At 35.2% G+C, this 18942-nt stretch overlaps 1 protein-coding gene across 7 annotated transcripts in view; it reads right to left on the bottom strand.

The window, feature by feature from the left end:
- ARHGAP15 (Rho GTPase activating protein 15) overlaps positions 1-18942 on the bottom strand; it is a 637215-nt gene that overhangs the window by 332267 nt on the left and 286006 nt on the right. Inside the window, exon 1 of one of the 7 annotated variants that reach the window (XM_032286213.1) lies at positions 17826-18926. The exons of the other annotated variants lie outside the window; for them this stretch is intronic. Coding sequence (XP_032142104.1) covers positions 17826-17906 — 81 coding nt within the window. The 5' untranslated portion in view covers positions 17907-18926. Of the gene's footprint in view, positions 1-17825; positions 18927-18942 lie in introns of those variants that run through there. 7 annotated transcript variants of the gene reach the window in all.

Raw genomic sequence — 18942 nt, 5'->3', positions numbered from 1 at the left:
ATATCAAGTGTGGTCTCTAAAACTGTAAGGAGAGGAACTTTCTAAAGTGTATGCAATTATAAGAATTGAAAGATTGAAAAATAATAGGATTTAATTGCCCACACTAGAATTTGACAGATCACTGGGGCCAATCATTTTTTCTCTCTCTTTTTAAAATGATACTGCATATAAGATTTAGGATGGCTCAAAACAGTCTTCTGTTTTATGTATTCAGTAAAAGACAGCTATGGTGATGTTTGCCTAATTATCTGAACGCCATTGCAATGTTCTCTACTCAGATAAAGTTCCAAATGTTTACTTTATAGAGTGTGGCCTCAGAAATTGTAATCTAAAAATATAAGATCACTTCTAACTAACACAAGAAAACTAGTAATGTCCTTGACCTCTACCTTCATCCTAATCTGTAGTTAAATATTTTGATTATGAATATATTTCTAACATCACAATTTGTAAACATACACAAAGACAAATGAATTAGCCAAAGCACAATGTACAATGTAATATTTCTCTGCCAGTATAAATAAACCATTATTAAAATTCTAAAAAGAAACAACATTTAAAAAGTACGAGAAACAAACATAATTAGATTTACTATATTATGAGGGTTTACGAAAGAGCCAACATAGTTCAGCTTTCAGTCTAGTAAATTCAAACAGTGATAAAATATAAGTACTTTAGCAGTGCATTTGCATTTTTGGTGCATGCTATGCAATGCAAAGGGGATCTTATATTGCTAACACAACCAAAAGCAAAATGTATTTTAAAAGTTCCTTTGTCCAAATATATTACTGCATTAATCATACATAATCAGTGATTTACGAATTCATTTTGAGAAGCTAGATCAGAGAGCTATATAAATGCAATTCATTCAAAACATGCTATCAGAGAGATACAGTTCACATCCTTTCCTCTGTCTTCCCACTAATCTTTCAAGTTACCAGGCAGTCTGGAGAAGTCTGCTACTGCTCTCTACAGTTTAAATGCATCCACTTCTTAATTACAGTCAGTAATTGACTTTGTTCTGCTCTATTCCAGTCACTCACAAAAAAAGTAGTTTCAAAATCTTGACTGGTAAAGCCCATTTAATTCAGGTTCCTCAATTCACTTTTTTACTTTACTTCTTTAGGATTTCTGATAAATGGTTTGCTGAATCATATTTGCACTTTGAACGATCGAATTTTCAACACTCTTGGGGAAAAAAGACATCAGTAAAGAATGTTAGCTTTGACTAAACCTTTTGATTGAACAACTTATGATGACAATCTAAAGTAATGTATAACAGAGATAAAGGCTTTGATATTAAGCTGTGCTAATGTATTCTTTCTATATCATGTTTTGCCTCCGTGACAGATGCTAGGGTGAGGGGATGAAGGAAGAACTTGCAGAAAGCCTAACAGGTTTAGATAAGAGATGCTGGCCTCCATCTTGCTTAGAAATCTACTTTAAGCAAATGTTTCTTGACATCCCTCATCACCACAAGGTCATATTTTGAAGGAATATATCAGGACACCAAAGTAGTCTTAATGAAGTATGCCAGTGTCAGTAACAAACATCTTTAAGTATCCATCGGGGAAAATTTGTCTTGAACTTCTTCATACTAAATAAGGGCCCATCTGAATTCTTGCTGGTAAGAAATTTATGCCCAAGAAATTATAGAAGCATGTCCACTGAGCAACGTGCAGAGTGGGTACATTCCTTAAGGCTTTCAGGGATTAATTCAATAGTAGTTTTCATGTGGGCTAAGAACAGTCTGTGTCCTTTTTACAGGTCCTCTAAATATGGAGGCAGGTAGATGCAAGTCCAGACTTCACTGACAAGAGATGAAGAGTGAATAAATTTGTGTTTTATATTTTAATTAAATGGGGTTTTCTTATGCTAATTTGAAGCATCGTAAAAGAGTTTAAATAGTGTTTCTGTATTGTTCTTTTAAATATTGTCAATTAAGATTTAAGTATTGTTCTTTTAAATATTGTCAATTAAGTACCACTCTCATCAAAATTCATTCTGGCAGTAAGATTTTATACTATTAGATTTTAATTTAAATGAGAAAATAAAGTGTAGAATAGCATTTATACCATTACAAATTTCCATACTTTTGTTTACTAGAATATAAATAAAACCTATTTTAGAACTTAACTTTTTCTGATTATAAGAATAATACTTTATTGTATAGAATTTGGGAAAAATAAAAATAACAAAGAATCAAAATTATGCATAGCTATACAAAGTAAACATTGATGGTATTTTAATTTAGTTATTGCCAGTCTTTTTATAAATAATAACCAAACAGATATAATGATCAGTGATATGATACCTCATTGATGGTTAAATATTACCAGCTTCTTTTTCAATTGACTTCAGATGCACATGGGAAGATTACCAAAGATGTAAGAGGTAATGAGTGACAGGGTGCTCCTCTCTGTTTGAGAGCCTCACCCTTCCGATTTCAGAATAAATCCCACAAATAATTTCGTGTACAGAAGACTAGAGAGGACGTGTTCATGATGGAACATTCTACTAATCATTAACGGTGACTGATTAAGCATCCATTAAGCACAAGGCACATTGCTAGAAGCTAGGGATACACAGCCCCCACTCTCAAGAACTCACAATCCGTTTGGATAAATAGGACATATGCATATACAGATAAATAACAATAGAAAATAGCTTATACTGGGTCCCAGTGTGAGTGGCACACACAATGCTCATGTCAAGATTTCAGAGGAGGGAGTAATTACTGCAGGCACATTTACATCATGAAAGTAAGCATAAACTGATGGTCATGATATGTTATTCTTTAAAGGTTGATTGTATCAGAACTTTAGTATATTAAGGATGTGAATACCACCACTTGGTATGCAAAGTGATATCAGCTTTAATGATCTCAAAGCACATAATAAACATTCTCCAAATGCAGCTTCCCTCCACTATCATAAAGTAATTTTGCAAATGAAGAAAATGAAGCAAATGAGGAAAATGAGAATGCCATTCTATCAAATTGGCATCATTTTAAACGATAAAATTAAGAGATTACAAAGATCTTGATTTCTAGTTCACTGGTTCTTAGCAAACAGTTGTATACAGTCAAGAACTGTGTGTTTGAACAGGGAAAGGGCTGTGATAATTTGGTTTCAGTTAGGAAATTTGGAATAGCAACTTTAGACAAAGTTGCCTCTTTCCTTGCAGTTACGCTAAAGATAGCCCGATTTTAAAAGATCATGCAAAATCCTTACGCTGATTTTCCTTTCCAAAAACAAGCACTGTCTTGCTATGAAAAAATATATCTAAAACTAAATTGGGTTATCTAAAACTCCTTCAAATCCTAGAAAGGACTAAAGCAAACCTACACTTGAACAAATATCTTTCACATTTTGATTAGAACCTAAGGAGGGATTATTCCATCTTAATGAAACTGAAATGGTATGTAGGAAATGTATAATAAAATATGCCAAATATCTGAAGATTCCTAAAACATGTTAAATAATATGGCTACAGTGGTTCTAGAAATACATGGATAAGAGGAATGGAATTTAATTGCTATTATGTTTAGAGATATTTTAGACTTCATTATAGAAGTTTTATATTTGAATTAAATTAAGTAAAAATAAAAAGTTATATCAAAAGACACTAAGTTTATTTGAAGTGAATATGAATTATTTTTTGTGATAGTGATTTTGTTCATCTCTGTATTCAATACTCCCAGCAGAAAATATACATATTATAGGGAGATATCAAGACCTAAAATTGAAGTAATAATGCTTAAAAAACACACACACAGATTCACGTTTTTTTCATCTTGTATCACTCCACATCTGATACAGCCGATCAAGTGAAGGTTGTCATGGTTATACTAATAGCTAAATTACTTGGTCTCAAAGGTGTTTATGACCACCAAAGAAATTACACTATCAGGCTGAACGTCTGTCTCAAATTACAGTCTGGTTTGAGTAATTTCTAACATTTTTCTTAACATGTTGAGCAAAGTTAAAATTAAACTAAGGGTAAAATAGCAGTTAGATGTAAAAGGTCTTCAATTTGCTTTTCCAGAAATGTTACTTGTTAAAGCATTTTGTGAGAAAGTATCTGCCTTGTGTTCCCAATGTTGCTAGATGTTAAGTAAATATATGCTGATTACAAAAAAAAAAAAAAAAAAAAAAAGTTGCTTTGGCAACTCTCTTATTAAAATGCATTTGTAATCCCCATCTGTCATGAAAGTTTTGAAAACTTTGTTTACTTTGGATAGCAGCCTTATCCAGGGTTACCCTAGCAAACAATGATAGCAGTCTTCAAAAGTTGTATGAGGAACAAGCCACTAGGGATCCATTTTTGTTTTAATTGGCACACACAAACACTTTTCTGGTCTGTCAAGAAGATCAAGCTAATATGCATGGAGGGTGTTATATTCTCAGCTTTGGGGAGCAGTAAAGCTCCCTTTATTTAAGTAATTTAAATGATAGACTGCAAAAACTTTGCAAGTCAGAAAAATGTTTTATACTTTCTTAGGGAATATTTGTTTTAAGCAACGGAAAATGTTCTACATATCTAAAGATGTTGAACCTTATGTTATAATTACTCTGTTTCTTTTGACTCTGTGAAATGTTCCTAAATCCACATGCTACTAAATAAACCAGGCCACCAATGGATCCAGCATTTCCACAACTCCCCCTGTGTTAACAAATGTCCGTTCATTAATTTCCAGATGTTTATTGGATATGTTTTCAATGTGTTTGGGGTTGATTGATTTGCATGTACATTTATTGGAATCCTCAGTGGTGTCATAATATCAAAATAACCCGCCCATGTAAGCAATCTCTTATTAATGAAAAGTAAACAAATGTTGGGCTACATACGCGACAGATCTCCAGTGCATTCCAAAGCCTAAGGTTTAAGGCCAACCTTTCAGAAACAATGCTTTTTTAGCGAAATTGAGCTGTACTTTGACACCCAAATAATTTGGTCCATGTATTTGTACAACAGAAATTTGTTCTGCATAATAAAATTGGCCCTGTAGTGAACATTCATACCCCATATTACTTTCCCACTCTACTTTTCTGTTTAACAAATATCTAAACCCCAAATTTATTTCAAACAATCAAGCCTCATGTTTATTCTTTTATCTGTGTTAAAATATTTTAAGTACTGAGAAACAGTCTTCTCAATATTCATGAAAGAATACTATCCAAGTAATTAGTAGATAGTTTAGCAGTTTCCACAGTTCTGCAGCAGCTACAACAAAACTTTTGCCTGTGGTGCTCATAGGAAAAAATGACTGAAAAAGAGACTAATTGAAGCAGTTTGTGTATAAAGATATCAACTTAGACTTTTATTGCTCTTAATTTTTAAACTTGGGGGAGTGCTTGTCTGTAGATAAATGAATCATCCTGGGACTTGTCACCACCAGTCACTCCCTGCCAACCACAGATCACCTTCTTGCCTGAGCTATATTCACTGTGTTTAGTTACTCATCTAGCCACATGACACTTGGGAATCTCCTGCCCCCATCGTCTTCAAATTGGAATTATTTTTATTATTACTGTCCTCATGTAGGTAAAGTTCAATTTTAAAAATTCCAATAAATTCAAAAGTGTAACATAATATCTCCCTGTCTTCAAGATATACTAAATTGTCTCTTTATACATCTTTCTGACCCATGAGGAAATATTATGTATGTTTATATTTTAATGAAAATATGTGTACTATTATGAAAATTTTTATGCATTTTACTATCTATTCTACCATCATCTCTCATGAGAATTTAGTTACAATATCCCTGCTTTCTTGTCTCATCCATGTTTTTCCCTGAAGTCCATACTATACATTGCAGCCAAAGTGATCTCCCTGAAACTTGGATCTGATCAACCCATTCCTCTGCTTGACATAATTGTGAGGCTCCCCACAGCTGTTGCAGTACAGTGCAAATTCTTTAATTTGGCCTGCCAGCCCCTGTGTGCTCTGGAACTGACCCACTCTGCAGTTCTCCAGCTCCACATTTCCCTCTGCAACTCTACCATCCAGCCATACTGATTTTTTTTTTTTTTTGGTTTCCCAGCTGTCCCATACTAATTCTCAGTTCTTCCCTTAGAGCAGGGTGTTCCTGCTGACTAGACCCCTTTGACATCCTCTGTCATATCACTCATATCAATTGAGATGTCACCTTTCCAGTAAAGGCTTCTCTGAAATTGATATTCCCCCAAGTGCACTCATACCATCCTGCTTCTCCTTTATCATAGCACAAATTGGTCTATGTTCCATTGCCTTGTTGGTCTTCCTGTTCCCCCAACTATGCTATAATTCTGAGGCCACTGACAATTGTCTACATGCGTGGCTGAACAACTGATACATAAGGAATACTAAGAAAATAATAAACAGTCAAACCTTATCTACTTTATTCATTTCAGTGAATGCATTGTATTTCGTTGTTTGGTATGCCGTAATATATTTAACTCATTACTGTCATAAAATTTTGAAGGTTCCAGTACAATTGCATTCTTTCAGGTAATATAAGGAATGTAATCTTAACATCTACTGAAAACACTTTATGAGAGTAGAATAGGCAAACTATTTTGAAGATTGAGATTAGCAGTCTGAAGACTACATTTTCCCAGCAGTCAACAATTTCTAGACATCAGACAATAGGATTAAACTTGGAAGGGCTGGAAAGCACAAGAGTCATCTGTATTTCAATGCTTATTCTTAAAATAGATTGTTCTTGATTATATTTCAAAGCCACCCAAGTATTTTACAGAGATCATCTACACTAGATCATCCAAGAATCTCACCCGAAATATAGGCTTTTGGAGTTGGGAGTTGACAGTATGGGAATTGGAACATAAGTTCAAAATTTTAAAGAGCGAATCCTTAGGTTAATGGGTCAAGTCTTTAGAGAACCTCAGTGATGCAAAGATGCTCGTTGCTGTCCATCAGCATTGTAGTCATTAATTTTACAAGAACACCATTAATACTAATAAATAAGTAAACTGTGGGAGGAGATGGTAGTAGTTATGTTGTTAATAATATTTAGAAGTATTAGCTAACTTTAAGATACAGTGACTTAAGCAGAAGTAGGTATTGTTGTCACTAGTTTATTACTCACACATGTCTCCTGTTAATAAGTACTAAGAGTACACAACGAGAATAAAAGATGTTACAGTATGTATCTTTATGCTATTGTAACATATTTGGCTATGATTATGAGTGTTTATAAAACATTCAAGAATTGTTCCATGTCTACTTACATTAATGAGAACACCTGTTAGCTTTAGTGCTGTACAGGCTTATTTGCATTAGATTCAGGTTTTCACATACTGTACCTCACTTTTTGAAACAATTAGATGCTTATAGAGAAATATAGCTAAGTGAAAACCAGCAGCTTGAATGCCTTCCGGCTCAAGACAATTCAACTCCAGGTTTCAGTGAAAAACAAAAATCTGCTCAATTACAATACTGCCACTTAGAAGTGAATGTAGGTGTATTTCATAATTTTACATTCAGAGAACAGAAGATACGTATGAAAATCTGTGCTTTAATCTTCAAGTAAAATTATAGCCAAATGAGGCAGTTTCCAAACAAGGATGCCAGCAAGTAAGGAATGGCATTGCCACCACAACACAGATTCTCTGCAATCTTGGGAACTTGCTACCCAAAGTTGACCTCTTCACTGATTTCCAGAAGCTGCATAACTCCAGCCGGTCTTCTGACTGAGTGAGGAAATCTGTAGATCCTGCCCCACCTTGTGCTGTTTCCAACATTTTGCCAAAGAGAGCTTTCTACAACAGAGCCGAAAAGAGCAAAAGAGCTGAGGACTCTCTTTGAGTCAATCATTTCTGGGCTACGGTTCACAGCATAGCCAGAACATACCAACCTAGGAGATGCACCACAATTTTCTTACAGAAGCCCACAAGTCTGTCTTACTCATTACTCACAACTTTTATAGGTCTCACTCTATTGACCCATCTGTCTGCTACTTCTAGGATGCTCAAGCTTCTGGTATTTAAATATTTTCAGTTATTGAAAAGGGAACACTTGAGCACATCTATGGATTCACAGCCTCTATTATCATCATTATATTTAAGAGGTGCAATATTTACATAAAAATAACTCAGGTGGTGAAATACTCTAAAGATAAATGAGTATTTGCGATCTGAAGAAGCATGATTTATAACTATTATCTCAGATATAAACAGTGCACCTCTGTACTATACTAGTAAACACAGATTAGCCCAGGCACACATAAACTGTTCCCATGGGATTTCTGATACTCTGTCCTGGGAAATAACAGAACTGGGAATGGCCTTTGCAGAGTTTGTGGCTCACAAGAAAGAATGGTATCTATTTCCTCCTCGGCTGTCAAGTTATATAATCTGGATAGAGTAACAAATATTACGTGGAGTTTTGGGAATTAACCAGTGAATTCTTTTTTATAGAATCCAAACTACATAATTCAAGAATTAAGTAATATTAAAAACTTACTTTTGGTGTCTCATAATTTTGAAATTGTGTTTAACCAAGAGCTTGACATTCTAGATTTTGCTCTCCATGAAAGAGCATGATCATTCTTTAGAAATGATTAGCTATCTGTGTAATTAGGATTTTCATGAATGAGTACTAATGTTTCTTTTTCCATGAATGATAGGCTTAAATAAATTGAAAATGTTGAAAATTTTCTTCTGAGAATGTGGAAAACTTGTAATTCTTCTGTTTGGAGAAAATCCCTAACTGCTTATTCAAAAAGGTTATCTGTAAACCAAACACGAAAAAGCATTTGACATTTCCAAAACTATAGTTAGTGGTTTATAACATACATAGTACATATGTACATATAATATGTTCATATATTATATATATCACTATATATGATATATATCAGTATATCACATATGATCTATATCATGATGTAGTGCTATATTTCATATATAGTGAGATATATCATATATGCACATATGCGCTAGAAAGTTATATATGTATGTATATTATACAAATTATATATTATGTATACATTATGTAAATAAATTATATAAATAGTACAAATGTACATATGTATTCTCTCTTTATATATATGTATATTTAGAAAGAGAACACAACAGAAAGACAGAGAGAGAGAATTTAATGGTATTTTTATTAAAAAAAAACACCTGTGACTCTATAATAGACAATGACATCTGTCAATTGAGCAACAGGCCACCCACCTAATAAGGAGACATCTGGAATGCCAAATGTGTGCAAAAATACCTTAACAATCCTTACTCCCCAAAGCAAAATGACATTTATATTGAAATATTACCACTTAAAGATGCTAGACTTCTAAAAAATATATTGGTAGCACTATCAGTAGGGTGACTCTATAATTTATTGTTGAAACTATGATAATTCTGAAGGCAAAAGGCACTGTTAATAATCATACCAGGACAATAGGTGTAAACCAGGCCTATTTTGTATCTCTGGGACATATGGATCACTAGTCATTACATATGACTAGTGGGAGTCATTTAACAACCATTTAGGTGCCTAGTGAATACCTGCCATTGCTCCAATTCTAAGAACTGTGACATATACAGAAAAGTTAGCAGTGACCCTTCCTCTGAAAAATCTTCTAATCTAGTGTGAGAAAAGACCAGTGTGGGAAAACAATTAGAAATAACAATTAAATCATGATTCGAGATGGGACACATAATGGTTTTTATGAAGGAAACCATAATTTTCTTGATGGTATAATGGAGGACTCAGAAAAGAACGTTGGAGAAGGATCTTAAAAGGATGGATGAGATTTAGTAGAAGAAAAGGCAGGATGAGAGGACAGCACAGGTGAAAGAAAAAGCTCATACAAAGATCCAGAGGAAGGGAAGAATCTAGCATCTCTTAAGGACATGAAGAATTCCTACACCCTCTTTGTGGACTCTTTTCCCTTCTTCACTCATCCCTTAAATAAAGGTGTCACACCAAGCATTTTCCTGTAGGACATGATTCTTCTCCCTTACAGACACACTATGGAATTATCTTATACCACTTCTCATTTTTTTAATTAGAGTTGTAAAATGGATAGATCCCTAATGTGTATCTCTAGTTCAATTCAAAACAGTATAATTTCTGATCTATTATAATTTGGACCAATGTGACTTCTGGTCTGACCTCGTTACTGCCAGACAATATAGTTGCAGTCCATTCTTTATATCCACTCTTGAGTAAACTCCCAAGTTGACTGACATCAACTTTGTCCTTGGAGATCTTTGTAAGTCTGATTCTCACATTCACTAGGACCTGAAAGAATCAGACCCTGGGAATAGGGCCTATTAGTCTGTTTGTTTACAGAGCTCCACAGGTGATTTGAAAATTACGCTGCATTGGAGTCTGCTGCTCTAGACCATGGAAAGATGATCTACCTAAATCCATATCTGTCACATGCCACTTAAAAGCCACTGAATGGATCCCTTTTATTCTCAGGATAAAAACTAAATTCTTTAATGTATGTTGCCAAACATTTCATCATTTATCTCTCTGTCTCTAATCTTTTCAATTCCTCTACTTACTAATGGCGTAACTTTGAACAATTCATGAAAAAATTTTGTGCTTCTGTATTTTCACCTATAACCTGAGAAAAACATTAATACCTACCTTATAGCAATTATAGGGCCTATATAAAATATAATCCAGGAAAAGAACTTAGCATAGGACCTGGTACACCCTTAGCACTTAAAAATATTATTATTTGATTTGATTTATTGACAGACTCATTGATTGTCACCTGGATTTTACAAACTCCATCTCTTCATTTGGGAAAGTACTCAGACATCACCTATTCAGGAAAGACTTTTATAATATCTAGAGGTCAGAAAAGAAGTATCATTTCAGCAGTCTGTACTAACTTCAGAATGGTGTGCGTCTCACTATTGTACACATCCAGTGTCTTGACCTTTCAACACGGTAAACTCCCTGACCACAAAAACCATATGTCCCTGCACTGAGCCAAGTACCTGGAGTAGCACCAGCTCTCAATAAAGGGGTATAGAATGAATGATAGCGCAGTTGGCTTAGGTTATAACTAAAGGGTTTTGGTATCTACATAACAAAAGGCCTTGGAATTTAGAATACAGATTTTGTTTGGTATACTGGTAAAGAGGAAAGCAGTGATTAGTCCCTGAGAAGATGTATTAGCAGAGCTATTCCACAGCATCAGAGTGGGGAAGACATCCTCTTAAAGCTGGCTTTATATTGCAACTTCCATAATTGCCAACATGCCACTGCCTTCTAAGGTTGTACCAATGCATCTATCTGAAAAGATGATACGCCATTTTGATATGAACAATGCTTCTTTCATGGGCCCCTGGGCTTTTCCGGCTCTTTCTAGTTCCTGATCTTTTCCCCTTCTTTCTATACAACTCAACAGCTACTTCTCTGCCTTCAATGTTAGATGCCGTGCTTTTGAGATGGTCAGTATTTGAATCAAGATCTTTACCGCACCCCAAAGTGACTTAACGTGATCTCAGGCCCTGCTAGTTGAGAATGTACCCTGCCTTGGATATCCTGTCTTTGCCAAAGCTCATTTCTGTAGCTGTATCCTGTTCTTGTTTCCGGTTTGTGGTTCCCTATTTTGGTGGTTTATCTCACATACCAGACCCTCTCAGCTGACAGTGTCCTTTTGCCAGACCCTCTTTGAGGAACTGGGGCTCTGCAGAGTATCTCCCTGATCCTCACTGCACCTCACTGTTCTTTAAATCCACCTTCCATCTGCCTCACCCATCTGAATTGTCACACACGTAATCAAGAAATAATCCATACTTGTGTTCAAGGCACCATAGTTATAAGAATATCTGAAAATGAGTCATGTCAGTGTATTCAGCAATCATCCAATGGTCTTTAAAATATCCTTGTTATTTCTGGTTGGAACTCACACCCTAACAGCCTGGACTGAATTTTGTTATCTTACTTTTAGGTTCTGTATTCTGTCCAGAAGACACACTTCCTTCCAATAATATCAGCTCAAACTTTTCCATAGTGGTTGTCCCAACTATAGTTTTTTGCCTGCTTCATCAAGATGGTTCTATTGCCATTAACTTGGTTTTTCATGATCTCAAGAAAAAAATCTCAATCCCTGAATAAATGATATCTAAAGACCACCAATACAGTAGGTTGTTCCCTCCATTTCTGAGGCTTACTATCAACTCTTGTGCCATTTATCATTCTCTAGTATTCTGGCAAGTAGGACATTAGGAGAACATTTTTCCATTATGAGAACAAGTGTTGGGTTTGTAATCTGTTACCCTTGAGGCTCACAGCGTTGGATTCATATTTTACTGAGTTTCATCCACAACATTTTCTTAAAAGTTTGTGACTTGATTAGATTAGCTTTGTATGCAGCTTGTTAATTTACCTGAATGCAGACGGAGGAGGCACTAAGGGAAGAATGTATTCCAAATTTAAAGAAGCCACTGTCCTGGAGGTATAATCTGGTGATGGCTTTCAAACATTTTTGGTCATAAAACATGGGAAGAAATAATCATTGCCAATCAGTACCTCTCTTTTTGGCTCTCTCTACCCCTTTTATCTTTCTTTCTCTCAGACACACACACACACACACACACACTCTCTCTTTCTCTCTCTTTCTCTGTTTTCTAGGTGTCTGTCTACATATCAATTCATTCATCTATTACTATTCAATGTATAATAATGAAAAATTATATATACTATGTTCATATATGTTCATTCATATATATGCATATATCATATAATTCATGAAATGATACTTTCCTTTACTATATGTGATATAATCTGATATTTTCTATCCTGGTGTCTTTTTTTCTTTAAAATCTGATATTTTCTATGCTGGTCTCTTTTTTTCTTTACTTGATTTCATTTAAAAAATCTGGTCCCAACTCACTAAATTGATTTTGTGACCCTCAAAGGATCTTGAATGCAAATTTGAAAAACTCTGGCCTAGAGAGTAATGAAGTTGTGATCTTCCTGCCCTATTCCTTGATGCACACGTTCCCTCTCTCTTTTTCTCCCTCCTTCTCTCCCAGCCCCTTTGTCTCTTTCCTTGCCCTTTCTTTTCCCTTTCCACCCTGCACGCCCCACCTCCCTGTGGATAAGACGCTTCAAAATGTCGTCACATACAATTTAACAGTTGGATATTTAAAGCTAGGAAAAACTTCCAGAATATTTGTCCTGTTTGTGACTATTAGGCCTGGGTTATCAGTAACACTGCGTGGGCGATTCTGCGCTAAGTCATTTCCCGCCATTTGAAAGTAGAATTAACATGTGGTTCTTTGGAATTTGGCTTAGACCCTAGGTTTTCTAAATATACCTTAAAGCAAGAGTTCCTTTATAAAAGAAGAAACAAAGATGGGGCACTATGCTGTTTGGAATACATTTGGGATACCTCACCATGATCTGGAGAAGGAAAAGCCAAAGAAGTTAAAAGCCTGGCAAACTATCAGAGACAGAGATGGCAGCTATTTGTTTTCAAGTCCCTTGTATTGAAACAATGAGTGCACTTCACGTTGCATCCTGCAGCACGGTGGTGCAAGGTCTGGGAGTAGTTACTAGCATGTGTCTGCGTGATGGGAGCGAAAGCTAAACATTTTAAGAGTGTTATGGCCTCTCCTTCTCAAGTTCCCATTAATGCAAATATAGCACATGTGGTTTAAGTCCCAAGAGCCTTGTAGGACACAAATCACAGATGTAGAATAAACATTATCAGAGAATAAGACTCCATGGTCTTCTTGCCATCAACACATGCCCTTATGCTCCCATGACATCAGACAGATACCTGATAGGATATCTTAAGCAAAATCACAAAAAGTCAGGGTCATCAAAGGACCTAGGATGGCAAGATTCTAAGTGGACTCCCAAGGCTTCTTGGTAAATTATGGCAGAGGCTCCAGCTACATCAAGGCTTTCAGAGAACACTCACCACTATGATAATTAAAAATAGTAAAAATTACTCATCCTTCCTGCACCAAAATTACCAGAGACTTATGCTATGTGAGGAGTAGAGTGTTCTTGTAATGTAACCCAGATGATGTGATGGCACAAGGCCTGTAAAACAGAACTGGTGTACTTCAGATACATAGTACAATTTTCCCAGCTATCTCGACTCTTCTGTGCCGTCTTTGAGACTAAAATTCAGGGTGATTGCTGCTCTAAGATTGCTCTTTTTTTTTTTCCATCGTAATGTCATCCCTTTCTTTCCCCATGTCATTCTTTTCCAAAATTCTCAGACTAAAAAGAATGAGTAAATTGAGTCTTCTCCACCTAGCCCATTATCATTCTGTGTTATAAAACTGCCACTACATTTGAGAAACTTGGGTAAACTGCTGCGTATTGGTGAACTGCATTTCCCCACATTTCCCATAAGTGAGACTTCAGTATCCCTATGCTGACCTGACCTTAAAACTTATATTGGCAGTACTGTCAATTGCATGTAGGGTGATTCCGGGAGCCTTAAGAAGCCTCCTTGGATGACAAACTAATTCCCTAAACCTGCTGTCTAAGGTCTGGAATTTTAATTAAGTTATTTCTTTAGATGAAACCTTTAAAACAATTACATGAAAGGGTGATATTTTTCTATACTTTTTGTTTAGATTTTGGTATGTTGCTTTTCTTAAGAAAATATATTAAAGCAAACTATTTCTGAATATAAATGCATACATGAAGACTTTTAAAATATGTAAAACCAGAAATGTATAAAAATTAAAAACACTTATAATCACATTATTCAAAATATTCCTATTAATATTTAATGTATTTTTTCAGACTCTTTCATACATATGTTAAATGTGTTATGTTTATATACATATATATGTGTGTGTGTATATATATGGTCATATATAGGTCATACATAGGTCAAATTAAATATACAATATTGTATCTTATTTTTTTTTAACATTATATCATGAAGGTTTTTCCACGGCATTATTCTTTGAAAGCATCAGTTTAATGACTTACTAGAGATTTGCTGTAATAAACCAAAGTGTTTTTCTATTTTTCCACAATTTAATTGTTTCCAGTTTTTGTCATGATAAACCCACGTTGCATGAGCATGACTTTTTGTTAAGATTTCTGATTTGTTTTTCTTAGAAGAGATTCTTAGAAACAGAATTACTAGGTCAAATAAAATAATTTTGAAAGGCTGCTCAAATGCATTACTAATTATTTTTCTAGAAAGTTTGTTCCAAGTTGTATTATCTCACCAAAAATTAAAACATAAGCCTATTTCAATTCATATTTTCTCTGAAGTAATGCAATATTATATACTTTGTGAATCTTATAAGAAACCTCATTTTTTTTTCTTAGGTTTGCATTTCTTTTATAATTTGGCACTTGTGGTTTCTTTTTTTTTCTTAGAATTTCTTACTAATGTGCCTACACATTTTTATGTTTTAGTATTTTTAAGATTTATTAGAATGTGGGTTTTAGGAAATTTACTAAACTTTGGTGACAATTACCATATAAATTTTCCCCAGTTTATTTTGAATGGCAGTTTTAATGATATTATTATCATTTCTTGGTATTTGGGGGAGTTTGATTCCAGGACTGCTGTGAATACCACAGTTCGCACATACCCGAGCCCCACCGTCGGCCAAAATCAGCCCTTTGATACAGGAAGTCGGTCCTCAGTATCAGGGGTTTCATATCCTGTGAACACTGTGTTTTCCATCTGCACTCTTTGTTGCAGATGTGGAAACATCAGATACAGAGAGACCCCTGTATTTAAAACTCTCTCATATTAATGGATCCCTGCAATTCAAACCCACATTGTTCAAGAGTCAACTGCATTTATATATACATGTGTTATTTTTCATTTTTCTATTGTAAGCTTTAGGTATTGCTCCTTTGTAATTTTTCCAATTTATATTTTAAGTCTTAGAAATCATTGGAAGGACTCTAAATCTTTTACGTGAACTTTAAATATTTCTTCCCTTCCTCCAGGATAACCCACTGGGACTTGGATAAGATTGTATATTAATTCTACATTAATTTGAGACAAATTTCCAACTAGTAAGACTTCTGCTTCGGAAAAGAAAGTGTGTCTCACTATTGCAAGGTTTTGTTTATATCTCTTAGTAAATTTTGACAGTTTTATTCATATATTTACACTTAGCCGTAGGGATTTGAAATGGAATTCTGATAGAGGTCTGGAGAAGAACATGAGGACAATAGGTATCTCAACAAAAGAGAAGCTACAACTCCAAGAAAGGAAAGGCTCAGCACAAGTAGAAGGGAGAAGTTTTCTATCATGTCATTTAGCATGGTGCTGTCCTGATGACTCTAACGAGGCTGCTATTCTTCTGTCTCCTGTTCCTATTGTCAGGCCTGTAGCATGTGTTTCTCACAGGACATGGTCTCTGCAATGACTCTAAGCTAACAGGTGCTACTAGGGTACTAATCCAAAGCCATGCAAATTTTCTGGCAATAAAATATAGAATTATTGTACCCAAAATATACTATTTCTCTTAGATTGAGTTTCTTGTTCTACAGATGATGGCAGGTGAAACCCCACCCCATCAGCAGGTGCAGAAACTTTCATCCAATTGTGGATCCAGGTTTTTACCTTTCTCTAAAAATTGGTTTCTCAAGTTACTGTAAACGCTTCATAAACAATCCTTTAGTAGTCGTGTAATATTACGTTGTTTGGATTTGTCATATCACATCCTCAATTTTTGGAATATTGCTTTAATTTCTTTTATATCTTTATAATGTCTAACAAAATGAAAGCCTATAACTTTGAGTGCAAAAGCAGAACATAAAAGTAGCAGAATAGCAAGAGACAGCATCTCTCAACTTGAAACATATGGGCTCGGCAGATGCCACTTTGGTCATACCTGTGCCCGTCATTCACAAGTTCAGTTCTGCACAAGTCACTACACTACCTGGTGCTTCAGCCTCACCTGTAAAGTGGAGATTAAAAACAGTAGCTACTGCATAAGAATGTGACAGTAATTAAATAAAATCTATGAAAATCCTGTGACAAAGTGCTCGGTAAAAAGTATCTGATTACCCATATTAAGTACAGGCTAGTAGAGAAAAAAGTGTATCTGTAACCACCCCTCTCATTTTCTCTCTCCCAAATGCTCTGCTCCTAGTGTGTTTTGTGAAAGAAGAGAAACATTTAAAATTAGTGTCAGCAGAAAAAAGAAAGTGTGTGTAACTGTTTATACCTATGTATAAGCATGTGTGGTTTATCTCCATAGTCCACAGGTGTGATCATTAAGCGCAGATAAATTACAAAATACAATTAGAAAATGTGACAATTAATGAACATATTATTGTAGGCTGCAGCAATTAAATCCTGTGTAGAAGAGGATAGAGACCTGACGTAAGACCCCTGAGACCCAGGTTGAATCTTTCTGCTTACTCAGGCACTACCCTCTCTAATACCTCTGAGACCAACTTTTTCAAAGAAGTTGTCACCACAATGGCAACTTCCAAGAAGCAAAAAGGGAAAGGAGCACCTCAACCTTGGAGACTTTGCAGAATCCTTATTAGAATGAAGATGCTTCCCAGGGTCCCTGAAAAGGAAATTGGTAGTCCTGACCCTGTCCCAAGAAGGGTTAGATGTGAGACAATATGCTGAGAGAAATCTGATGCCTAATCCTAAACTTCTGGTGAAGTGAGGTGGAGTGGGGAAGGAAGCAGCAGGCAGGGAGGCAAGGGCAGAGGCAGGCTCTATACCTAGGACTAAGACAGCCTGTAAATGGCTTTGAGGAGTCCCTTTTTGTTACTGTGCCCCTGAGGACATTTACAGAGGCACTAAAAGCCCCAACCTGAGGTCAGGACCAAGAGGTTAGAGAAAGAAGGGACCTCAGAGGTAAAACAATAGAAAGGCCTACCAACTTAGTGGGAGCAACTTGATACCAGCTAGAAAACAAACCAAAGCAAACTGACAACAACAATAAAATCCAGGCAAGCATGACAGAGTAACAGAGGACCAAGAACAAGGAGAGACCAGACCAACTGCAATAGAGTGAAACCAGCAAGGATTCTCCTTAGAATGCAAACTCTACCAGGGCAGAAACTCTAATTTTGCCTCTTTATGCCCTGAAGGATCCCTAGGACCTTTAACTGAGTTTGGCACAAAGGAAGTACTCATTAAGCATTTATTGAAAGAATAAATGAAAGATTTGGAAAATACAGACCATTCTTTCATATGCCAAGAGACCAAGTAACTTCACCTTTCACCTAGATGTCATCTTGAATAAGAAAGCCTTTCACCAGCATTCTTGTAAAATAGAACATGATTAATCTTTTTATTATTTATCAACCTAAGTAAAAATCGTGTCCCAATTGAGGCCCCAATTTTCTGACTCTTAGTAAAATTAAACGTTTTTTTTTCTATAAGCTTATCCAAAATTTTAATTATTTGTCTTTAACTTTTTTCTATTATCTATTGGCATATTTCTTATACATTTAGAGGTACTGTCTTATATTTTTCGTCCTTGAAAACATATTTTTCATCTGCCAATCCTTTTTTATGTTCTTTGTAGTACCTTTAGTCACAAAGAGGCTTTAAATTTTATGGTTTTTAAATTTGTTTACGTCTTTTTTTTTCCTATGATAATCTGTTTCTATTGTGGTTCACTATTCTCTAAAATCAGATATTGAATTTTGTCATTTTTTTCCCTAAACAATAAATGAGATGATCACTTGATTTTTCTTCTTTATTGTGTCAGAGTTAGGATATACCAAAACAAATTTCATCCTATTAGAGATACTTGCACTCTGAATATAAAAGTATTTCACTTGGTCAATAAGGTTTGACTGCTAATATTGTATTTTGAAATCCTACCATTATCATGGTCAGCCTGCAGTTTCCTTTTTGGTGCTATTTGTTTTTTTTTTGTTTTGTTTTTTGGTTATTCCAGTCTCATAAATAGAGATGTTTTCCATATTTCTTTCCTTCCTTCCTTCCTTCCTTCCTTCCTTCCTTCCTTCCTTCCTTCCTTCCTT

Source organism: Sapajus apella, unplaced genomic scaffold (assembly GCF_009761245.1).
Source record: "Sapajus apella isolate SASKATOON/1434 unplaced genomic scaffold, GSC_monkey_1.0 scaffold18, whole genome shotgun sequence".
Lineage (NCBI taxonomy): Eukaryota > Metazoa > Chordata > Mammalia > Primates > Cebidae > Sapajus > Sapajus apella.
This window is presented reverse-complemented; position numbering and strand designations above follow the sequence as displayed.